We start from the raw sequence: 12,287 nt of genomic DNA, 5'->3' as shown, positions 1-12,287 counted from the left end.
TAAACGACAGCAACATCTTCTCAGATCCACCTCTTAGAGGAGGGGGAGGGAGTGGGAGGGATCGGGAGCTTGGGCTTATCAGACACAACCTAGAATAGATTTATAAGGAGATCCTGCTGAATAGCATTGAGAACTATGTCTAGATACTCATGTCGCAACAGAAGAAAGGGTGGGGGAAAAAACTGTAACTGCAATGTATACATCTAAGGATGACCTGACCCCCTTGCTGTACAGTGGGAAAATAATTAAAAAACAAAAATAAACAAATGGGGCTTAATTAAACTTCAAAGTTTCTGCACAGCAAAGGAAACTCTCAACAAAATGAAAAGACAACCCACAGAATGGGAGAAAATATTTGGAAGTCAATCAACTGACAAGGGATTGATCTCCAAAATTTAGAAACAACTCCTACAGCTCCATACCAAAAAAACAAACAACCCCATCAAAAAATGGGCAGAAGATCTAAACAGACAGTTCTCCAAAGACGACATACAGATGGCCAAAAAACACATGAAAAGATGTTCAGCATCACTCATCATTAGAGAAATGCAAATCAAAACCACTCTGAGGTACCACCTTACACCAGCCAGAATGGCCATCATCCAAAAGTCTACAAACAATAAGTGCTGGTGGAGAAAAAGGAACCCTATCACACTGTTGGTGAGATTGTAAATTGGTGCAACCACTGTGGAAAACAGTATGGAGATTCCTCAGAAAACTAAAAATAGAATTACCATTTGATCCAGCAATCCCACTCCTGGGCATCTATCCAGAGAAAACCATGACTTGCAAAGACACGTAATCCAGTGTTCATTGCAGCACTCTTTTCAATAGCCAAGACCTGGAAACAAGCTAAATGTCCATCGACAAGGAGTGGATCAAGAAGATGTGGTACATATACACAATGGAATACTACTCCGCCATTAAAAGGAAGGAAATACTGGCATTCTTAGCAACATGGATGGACCTAGAGATTATCATGCTAAGTGAAGTCAGCCATACAATGAGACACCAACATCAAATGCTTTCACTGACATGTGGAATCTGAAAAAAGGACAGACGGAACTTCTTTGCAGAACAGATGCTGACTCACAGACATTAAAAAACTTATGGTCTCTGCAGGAGACAGTTTGGGGGATGGGGGGATGTGCTTGGGCTGTGGGATGGAAATCCTGTGAGATCAGATTGTTATGATCATTATACAACTACAGATGTGCTAAACTCATTTGAGTAATAAAAAAAAAGTGAAAAATAAATAAATAAAAGAAAAGTGGTTCTTTTGCAGTGATAATGTGTTCTAAAATTGATTATGGCAATGGCTGTAAAACTGAGTATATCAAAAATTGTACCCTCTAAATAGATGAGCTGTATGGTATAAAAATTACATCTCAATAGTTACTAAAAATATTTATATCAAAGAGTCAATTAAAAATAATCTCATTTTTCAATTAAAAAGGCATGCGTTGTTGAACCTGAAAGTTTCAGATATTGTATTTTCTCAAAAATAACTCATATTTTCTGTCATGTTTTTCTCAAGTTCCAAATGACAGAGGCACTAGTCCAGTAACTAGAAAAGGCTAGGAGGCGCTGCACATTAATAATCTATCTGGTCAGGTTTCTCAAGTCATTGTGAGAACATTTAACAGAGGAACTAAAGATGTCACATAAAATAAGCTGTATATTAGAAGTACTATTCTCTGGTTTCTTACAGGAACAGTTATTAAACAGAGCCTTAACAAAAAACCAGTGTCTGCTTTAACCAAAAGGAGATGGTCATATGAGGAATTAAAAGTATAAACAATAGTTCAATTCATTATTTCATATTAACACTTCATAGCATACATTCTGACAAGTTCTTTCACTATTACTGGAGATAACTTTCAGGTTTTAGAGAGCATTAAAATATATTCATTCTTTAGTGTTACAATTTTTAAAATTACAGTGAGCTTTGGTTGCTGGGTTTAAAAATATTTATTCCATGTGTAAAAAAATAAGAGCAATTTTAATATTTCAGTAATATTTCCAAACACTTTAAATAATACATTTAACAACTGCACTGGATTACAGCCATCTCTGCACCATCTAAGAGATAATTTAGCTTTATTGTTCCTTAATAGCTTTTAATGTTTTTTAAATCTCTCATACTTGACAGAAAATCTGCAACATAGGTGCTAATATCTGCTAAAAATATCCCTACATCATTCTAAGTCATAAAAACTAATAGTGCTCAACTGATGATGACATGAGTATCATCAATGGGATACCTGAGTAATGAGAAAGAGAGTACGAGTTTCCACAGCAATATGTCTATTTTCCAATACTTGGATCTATAAATCTGAAGTACCATTTCTTATTTTTAAGACTGCATTGTGGAAAACAATAGCTATTTTTGACTGAATGAATCCTGACCTGCCAGAAAATGTCTGAGTTTCAGAGCCAGGTCATGCCCTGGAGTTAGTTGCATCATTTCTATGCCATTTCCTACTAATCCAGACTTAATGTTTGTAATTGCATAATCAATTACTGATACTAGTAATACTGTCCACCAAGTATTATTATGTTTGAACCTGCTGACAGTAAAATACTTATAGCTTCTGCAGCTAACATTTATTAACATCTACTATGTCCTATTTACTGTGCTAGAAGCTTAACAGGGATTATATTATATAACCCTCATTGTAAAGGTACTAGTGTTATCCTCCAAAAGCTTTAAGAATTTCAACAGCACAAAAAAACTGTTTTCACTTGATTTATACTTAATGTTTCCTACCAATATGATATATCCTATTCCAATAACTCATTTATTCAAAAATTTAAACAAAGTAATTAATAACTTGCTTTCTCATACAATACCCTTAACTATGATCTAATTCGTAAATTCTTAAAGCTTAATGTCTCTAATAAATGTCTTTCTAAGTAAATGTTAACTGTCTATTATTATCACATGATTTGATAGAAAATTCACGGGTTTTTAAGAAATAAAAGAATAAGAACCATTGTATCAGACAACAAAGGTCAAGACGACAGAGTAAGGGGGGTGTTGCAGATAAATACAACCTTTTTCACAATTTTACTCAGAGCTAGGTTAGGGGTAAAACTGCAAGGAGGAGATAAAGGAAAACAGGTTAATTTTGTTACCTATTAAATATTTCTGGTAATGGGGAAAAACTGTGTGAATGAGCAACAGGAGTATGGAGAAGGCTCTCGCTATACCTTCTAATTTTGATTTAAACACATTACCTATTAAAAATTAATAATTAGAATTTTGAGTATGTGATAATTTTAGAAATCATATTAGAAACTATCAAATAAAACAGTAAATATTTTAGCTATGGATTTAAATTTTTCATCAGTACAGTTGAGTATACTCCTTTGGCAACCAAAAAAAAAAAAAAAAAAAAAAAAAAAAAAATTACTCCCTAAACTAGGAACATGACTATTATTACCATGTGGACAGTTTAACTCTAGGATTATACAATCCTCTTTTAGTTAGCTAAATGGCTAAAAGCAAGAGCAAAGGCGATCCTGCATAAGAAAGAATCTTTATAAATTTATTCAAGAGCCAGTTGGGAGCCAGCTCCATAATATAATCGAAGAGGCCCAAGTGGCCAAACCTTTAGACTTGCCTCCATTTCAAGAAAAGCTTCCCACAACCACCCAAAATTGTTCCAGCAACTACTACTTCTTAAACTTCTACACCAAGCTCTTCAACAAGGGCACAGGAAAACCAAACAAGTATATCAAGTATGACTTCTGGTCAAGAAATGAGTTTCTGGAGTGGTAAAACTGAAAGTTCTCTTTTATATGTATTACTATTTGAGGTATATAATCATCCACTTCCTTGATTAAAGTCCTCCCCAATCAAACTCCTTTTACAAAGGGGGCAAAAGGATAGACGGTTTTTGCTATTTGTTTTTTAGGGCTAAACTGATAGCATATGGAAGTTCCCGAGCTGAACTGGAGCTGCAGCTGCAGCTGCAGGTCTACACCACAGCCATGGCAATGCCAGATCCGAGCCATGTCTGTGACCTACACCACAGCTTAAGGCAACGCTAGATCCTTAACCTACTGCAGGAGTCCAGGAATTGAACCCTCATCTTCACGGATACTAGTCGGGGTTCATTACTGCTGAGCCACGATGGGAACTCCTAGGATAGAGTATTTTAAATGTAATTTCAAGAGCAAACAATTTATATATTTATATATTTCAGTTGAGAGTTGTTGACTTTATTCAATGTTGGCTAAAGTCAAATGCTAAGTGCTTATTCCAGATCTGTTTCTTAAAAAAATCAAGAGCCATGGAATAAATTTAGACTTACTAAAGAATTATAATCTAAAAACATACTAGTCAGCTTCATAGGGAAAATTCTTTCTGACCAAGTAACAGATAATAGAGATAATATTTACACCATGCCAGAGCACAGAGGAAGGAAATCTTGCAAAATCTTTTTATGAAGCAAGTATAACACAGAAATCTAAGGATTACATTATAAGGAAAAAAATTCAGACCTCATTTCTGAATATTGAAACAAATATAATAAATATTAAACTCTCCAATAGCCACCGTGTGTTTTTCAAAAGAATTCCATAAACTTACTAATATTCTCCTGGAAATATAATCATGACCAATTATTAAATAATCTATTAAAGAAATTCACCAGGAGTTCCCATCGTGGCACAGTGGTTAACGAATCCGACTAGGAACCATGAGGTTGCGGGTGCGATTCCTGCCCTTGCTCAGTGGGTTAATGATCCGGTGTTGCCATGAGCTGTGGTGTAGGTTGCAGATGCGGCTCGGATCCCGCATTGCTGTGGCTCTGGCGTAGGCCAGGGGCTACAGCTCCGATTAGAGCCCTAGCCTGGGAACCTCCATATGCCGCGGGAGCAGCCCAAAGAAATAGCAAAAAGACAAAAAAAAAAGAAAAAAAGAAAAAAGAAATTCACCAAATTATAGGTTATGAGTCAAAATAACACTCATTTCAAAGATGAAATAGCATTTCACACATAATCACTCGATTTAAAAAAAAGAAAAGCAATTGGTAAAATATGCATGTGGGCTTGACATTATCTTTGTCAAGAGTGAATGCACTAGCTTTTTTTAATTGAGGTATAACTGACATACATTATATTAGTTTTGAGTGTACAACATAATTCATTTATTATCGACTGATCTTACTTTTATTCATTTCAAAGTTCCAAATATTTCCAAATAGCAGTACACTTCACCCCCAAACATTTTACTAGATATCAGTACTTAAGTTCTATATCTTTAAAGCTTAGTTATATATTAAAATGCATGACTGTTTACTTGTACAGGCTCTAATAAACACATCACCATGTAACCAAAACTTCTATCAAGATATACAACAATTCCATTATTCCATAAAGTTCCCTCACATTGGGCCTTGATTTGAACACAGTATTTCTCTCCAGAGTCCATAGTCTTTTTCACAACACTATGTTACTTCTTTTTAAAAGGCCCAAAGTATAAAATATATTAGAAAATAAAAATTTTATTTCTAACAACCCTCAGCAATTAAGGTAGCTGAAAAATGGAAATATGAAAGGTAGAAAATATCAGAGATTCCTACCAGGAAAGCCAGATAGCCCAGGCACTAAATTCCAACTAAATAAATAAAAATATCTATGTCCTTCCTTCAAGAGTTAAAGAATTAATCAAAAAGAGACAAATGTCACAATAAAAACCACCTCATATATTCATTTCTTGCACCTTCAAGTAAACTAATAATGCTTGGGGGGCAAGACCATTTCTTATCCTTGTGAGGCAAGCATTAGATTAGGTGCTATATACCTTAGTGATTACTACAAGAATTAGTTAGGAACTAGAGAAAACACAAAGCTTTTGGAATCAGCCAAATTTGGACTTAAATCTCTTCATATGTATCAGCTATATAACCATATACAAGTTACTGACCTTCTCTAAGCCTCAGTTTATCTTATGAGGCCTATATTGTGCTTTCCTTTCACTATCAGCTTTCTCAATAGGTAATCTACCTGCAGACCCAGGCAAGAGAAGATCCTTCCCTGGACCTCAAGCTTTTGGGGGAATTACTCTGGCCCTCTTCCCACCACACCTCTCCCCACAGGGTGAGAAGACTTTGAGGTCAAAAGGACACACACACCATGAGCCCATGCCTCTGCCATCGACTTTTTACTCTTGGCAATCTAAACTCCTTGCTCAGAGAGCAGCAGATCTGGCTTCCAAAGTCTGCAAGGACCTTTTCCTGGGGTCTCATGTCCTGAGGAATTATGAACAGAGTATGAATGTGAGAACTGGGGGTTTGAAACATATGTGTAAATGGTTTGAGTGCTAAGAAGAGATACGGGTTTAACCTCAGAAAGCAAGGTGGGCTGATTCTGGCATGTAACTTTGAAGAATCCAGGAATTTTTTATTCAAATCTGAACTCAAGTTCCATGTGAAAGTTTATTTATCAAAGTGAAAGGATAAAATATATTTTATGCTACAGTATGTTAATTTAACTTACATGTATATGATATGTAGGTCTACATTTATATTTGCTCTAGACCCTGCAAATGTTACAAATAGGTATATCTATATCTACCACTAATAACCTTACATGTATATTGCCATTCACTTTCAAATATTATCATATTTAGTCATACATTATCATAAGTTACGTTTCATTAACCCCATTGCACACATTAAGAAACATGGTTAAGAAATCTGCCCAGAGCCCTTTTCTTCTATCTCACCATCACTCTCTTAACTCCCACATATCTGAGCGTCTTCCTGTAACACAGTATCAATACTATACTCTCCAAAACAATGTGCCCCTAATCCCTAAATCCAATCCTTATTTTCCATGACCTTTCTTTAGCACCCGATACTGTTAACACATTTTTCTTTCTTTTTTCTTTTTTTTTTTTTTTTTTTTGTCTTTTTGCCTTCTCTAGGGCCACTCCCGCGGCACATGGAGGTTCCCAGGCTAGGGCTCTAATCGGAGCTGTAGCCACGGGCCTATGCCAGAGCCACAGCAATGTGAGATCCGAGCTGCATCTGCGACTTACACCACAGCTCACGGCAATGCCGGATCCTTAACCCACTGAGCAAGGGCAGGGATCGAACCCGCAACCTCATGGTTCCTAGCTGGATTCGTTAACCACTGCACCACAACGGGAACTGCACATTTTTCTTTCTTAAGAACGACTTTCCCTTTGGTTTCCAAGGTTAGAGTTTTCATTTCTTCTCTTAGTTTTTGTTCTTTCTCTGATTCCTCTTCTTTCTCAGAGTTTTTGTGAAGAATGAATAAGACAATGTTTTTGGATAGTGTCAGCATAAAACATATTCAGGGAGTTCCCATCGTGGCTCAGTGGTTAACGAACGCAACTAGCATCCATGGGGTCATAGGTTTAATCTCTGGCCTCACTCAGTGGGTTAGAGATCTGGCGTTGCTGTGAGTTGTGGTGTAGGTTGCAGATGTGGCTCAGATTCCACGTTGCTGTGGCTGTGGAACAGGATGGCAGCTACAGCTCCCACTGGACCCCTAGCCTGTAAACCTCCATATGCTGCGGGTGTGGCCCTAAAAAGACCAAAAAAAAAATATATATATATATATATATATATTCAATAAAAGATATGGTTTCTTTTTAATCTAAAAGGAATAGCTATCATTTTAAAGTACAGTACCAATTACTCTACTAAATGATACATAACGCACACATACTCTTCCATTTATCCTGAAAGCACCATAAAACTGATTTTCAGATTGACTGACAAATTAACCTGTATTAAAAACCTGGCTCCAACACTCTCTAGCTTTATGAGCCTGAGTAAGTCACTTAACTTCCCTGAGCTTCTGCTTCCCCATCTGTGTAATCTTACAATGTTCTTACAAGAATTAAATGAAACACAAGACATAAAAACACAAAGTAAATGGTATATGGTCAATAAATGTTAACTCCTTTCTCTTCTTATTTCTACCAGTTGAATACCTTAGTTTTTTGTCTTTCCCTTGTGTGGGTTTCTAAAAACTACATCCTTGATCTTTTGCCCTTCCTTCTTTATACTCTATACCTGCACTTTATCATACTTGTGAGCTCAACTCTTCCATAAAGATAGTTTTGAATTGTCTGTGACCATGTCTAAGTGTTTAGGCCCATATAACTAAGTTTTGCTGGTTCTTTCTACTCAAGAATCCCAGTGCCTACCATATCAAATTGCTCCTTTCCCTCATAAAATAAAGACTGGGGGTAGGGTGACATAAAATATCACAAAGACAAAAATTGATAGGATGGATGATAAAGAATCTAATTTCATGGTTTCAAGCTGGCCTTAGAAAATTACAAAACTGGAGAAGATTCTCAGAGATCATTTCGAAAATTTGTCTCCTTTTTTCTCTTCCCTCATTATTCAGACATGAAATTCTAATCCTTCTATTTTCCTAACCTACAAAGTCCCAAATGTTCCTATTCCTTTGAATTCCCTCACATTTAAATGCCCATTCATCTAACATTCAATTATACTTTATCTTCTATTAGCAATTTTCTTAAATTTACATCTCCCTATGCTGTAAGTTGTTTAAGTCCATTAACCATCTCTTACACTTTTCATCTTCTTTATAATGCTGCCTGACTACTATTTTAAAGATACAGTCAACAACTCAGACATCATAAATTAAGATGTTTTCAGATTTTTTTCTGATGTGGAAGGAAAAGCTTTTCAATCAAAAGTTTGGTGAACCTTCCACAAACAGGGAAAATGTGACAAATAAGTAAATTTTCTATTTCTATCCCAAGGATTTTAGTTTTGGCTGTAAACAGAAAAAAAAAATCTTTTAACAACTTTCCTTAGCCATGTGTTAATACTTTATAAACTATTTCCAAAAACTGCAAATTTTTCTTCAAAAATTACTTAAACCAGCATTACCTTGGAGATATTGCAAGTTCAGTTCCAGACCACCACAATAAAGCATATATTGAAATAAAATGAGTTGCACAAAATGTTTGGTTTCCCAGTGCATATAAAATTTATGCATATACTATTATTATAGTTTTTAAGTGTTTAATAGCATTATATTTAAAAAATGTGCATACCTTAAAAATATTTTATTGCTAAAAAATACTAACCATCATCTGAGCCTTCAGTAAATCCTAATCTTTTTACAATAAAACAAAAAGCACTGATGACAGATTACCATAACAAATACGATAACAATGAATAAGTTTGAAATGCTGAAAGAACTGCCAAAATGTGAGAGAGATGAAGTGGGCAAATGCTGTTGGTAAAAAAGTGCTGATATACATGCTTGATGCAAGACTGCCAAAAATCCTTAATTTGTAAAGAAACCCAGTATCTGAGAAGTGCAATAAAACAAGATATGGCTGCATTTTCTAATATACTTACTAGCTACTAATTTCTATAGGAAAGTAATTCTTAAAACTCTAAGTCTCAAAAATCACAGACTGATGTGCTGTTTGCTAAATATTAAATAATTTTAAAACCCAGATGATAAAAATAATTAGTCTCAAGTTTATACAAAGAAATAGCTGCTTCTTTGGTTGAATATATCATATTTAAAAATTGGGAGAATTTGATTACATTTTCTTTACTATGACTGAAATAGAAAAACTACAAGGGTAATAAAACTGATTTTGATTTGCTTATTTTACCTGAGTAGCTTTATCTTTCATGCATGAAGGGTAATGAACATGAGGATCCCGTGGCCACTGTCCCGTGAGATAAGGTCCTGTTATTGTATCCAAAGAAGAGGTTCGTCTTATTGTACTAGAAGTTCGAACTTGCTGAGATTTTGGCCTGTCCACTATAAAAAGTGAAAAAAAATTAGATTAGTCACTAATGAATAAAGTAAAATTTAAAACTATTTAAACACCACAATTTGTTGAATATCACCCTATCAATTTTCCCTCAATATATATTTACCCTTAATAACCCTCTTGTATGACCTAAGGAAATTTATAGACTCTCTCCAAAAAAAAAATACATTCACATATTAAATTTTGCATACAAATCCAGGGCTGTCATTCCTATGCAGCCCATCCACTTTAGAGACCTATTCTAAAATCTGTCATCTCCACTGCCATTACTGTAATTAAGATTTCATGTCTCCACTGGACTGCCAATTTCCTAACCGCTATCTCTGCATCCATCTTTACTAAATCTTAGAGCCACTTCCCTCCGCTGCTAAAAAGAATTTCCATGATTATTCATTGTCTTTAACTTAAAACCTATTATTTTTTCACAATTCAGCTCCCATATACTTCAACACTCAATGTCTTACTACTCTTCCATAAGCCCATGCTAACTACTAAATGCCATTCAAACTCATTGCAGTTTCCCAAATGTGAAACACTTACTTCTCTGCCTCTATACCTTTTATTATTTCCTGCATCTAAAATGTTCTTCTTCCTTGTTCACTTGACAAGCTCTTATCGACCAGCTCAGATATCACACTATCTCTGTGAAACCTTCCACAAAGCCTTTTCTCCATCTCTGTCCTTGAAGATATACACACTCTCTTCTGATTGTATGGAACACTAAATTTGTCTTTCTTCCCCACCAGAGCAAAAGTTTGGTCCCTACAGACTGAAAAAGGGTTGATGCTCAATACCTATTTTAATGAATTTATCCACAACTATACAAAAATAATATGTATAAAGAATCTTATATTTTAATTCAGTTTCCTCATTTATGGATGAAGAATTTGAAGCCCAGTGGGGTAAAATTAAATTGTCCAATGGAAGAACTGCTAACAGGTGACAGAGATTAAAAGGAACCATGATCTCTAGACATTCTACATGGTTCAATCATTCTACTATAATAATCTACTTTTCCTCTCCATACGGGTACCATAGGTATCTCTGTTGAAAATTAAAATGATCATACTGAAAAGAAACTATAAAGGACTTTTCATTATGCATCTTAAAACAATTTACTAAAATTCAGTGGATTAAAAGCTTCAAGGACCAGCCTTATTCAGAGGTGTATCTCACATCGAACAAAATACTTTGCGCATTACAAAAGGTCAAGAACACTTGATACTGAATGCTGTCCTTTAACCATCCTTCTGAAACCAGAATACGAAATTACTTTTTTAAATCAGAAAACAAAAGAAAATGCAGCATACTATGAAGTACCATATTACTTATATAGTTATACAGTTACATAAATTAACTAAACTTAGTTCCTCAAGGGACTGGTTCTAGGATCTTATATATCAAAATCCAAGAATGTCCAAGTGCCTTATGGTTGGCCCTCCACCTCCGGGATTTCCACATTCAAGGATACAGAGGGCTGGAAGGCCGACTGCATCTTACAACTAGCAGTTGTGATTTCTTCTTTAACCTACGAATATTAGCAAAGATCTGAAAATTACCAAATCTTCTCCCTATCTTTATTACTTAGCTCTAGCTTTATTTTGCTATATAGGCAGAGATTCTAGGATAATCTATTTCTACTCTTTCTCTTTGGCTGCGCCCACAGCACAAAGAAGTTCCTGGGCTATAGATAAAACCCGTGCCAAGGCAGTGACATCACCAGATCCTTAAAGCACTAGGCTACCAGAGAGCTCCTATTTCTACTCTTTTGAATAACTGAATTTTTATTTGTGACCAAAAACATGGTTGATTTTTATAAGTATTTAATGAGTCACGGAGAAGATATGTTTTCTGTTTTCAGACTACATAGTTCTTTGCCTTGTGCATTAACTGAAAATTTTAAAAATATGATAATGAAATTATTATTGAGATAAAACAGTTCTCTTTACTTCCTGCAATTTTTACCTTTTATATTTAGTTCTGTATAATTTGGCTACATATTGATCCATGACATTATAATGGTAAAGCATATAAGCCATAATGATAATCTGTTCCATTTATTACTTTATACTTTTAAACTCTGTCAAATTGAACATTATGACCCCTTTATGCTTTAGATGTATGTAATCCACTTATACTTAATAAAACTTCTTTAAAATTGGTTAATATGGATCATTTTTGTTTTATGATAAGTATATGAAGATTCTATAAACAACCCCTTAATCCAAAGAATATGATATTCTAATCTACACTTGCTAACTTTTACTATAATTTTAATCAGTGGCTTTTTGCTTATCACATTCAAAAGATCCCACTTCTCCCCTTAGCGTTTACTGTCTATGATTAGTTCTCTGTCTGAAAGTGGTCTACAAGTTATTTTAACTGAGTCCTCCTACCAGTAAATATTTAAGTATGCAGCAACATGTGCATACTTACAGGTGAGGTATTCACTTACAGGTGAGGTTTGTAT

At 34.9% G+C, this 12,287-nt stretch overlaps 1 protein-coding gene across 2 annotated transcripts in view; it reads right to left on the bottom strand.

The window, feature by feature from the left end:
* GLCCI1 (glucocorticoid induced 1) overlaps positions 1–12,287 on the bottom strand; it is a 115,906-nt gene that overhangs the window by 77,706 nt on the left and 25,913 nt on the right. For both annotated transcript variants that reach the window (XM_021102417.1, XM_021102418.1), the window contains exon 2: positions 9,653–9,804. In XM_021102417.1, the coding sequence (XP_020958076.1) occupies positions 9,653–9,804 (152 nt within the window). The remainder of the gene's footprint in view (positions 1–9,652; positions 9,805–12,287) is intronic.

The sequence above is a fragment of the Sus scrofa genome, chromosome 9 (genome assembly GCF_000003025.6).
Source record: "Sus scrofa isolate TJ Tabasco breed Duroc chromosome 9, Sscrofa11.1, whole genome shotgun sequence".
NCBI classification, from domain to species: domain Eukaryota; kingdom Metazoa; phylum Chordata; class Mammalia; order Artiodactyla; family Suidae; genus Sus; species Sus scrofa.
Note: the sequence above shows the minus strand (reverse complement) of the source record. Positions and strands in the feature narration are given on the sequence as shown.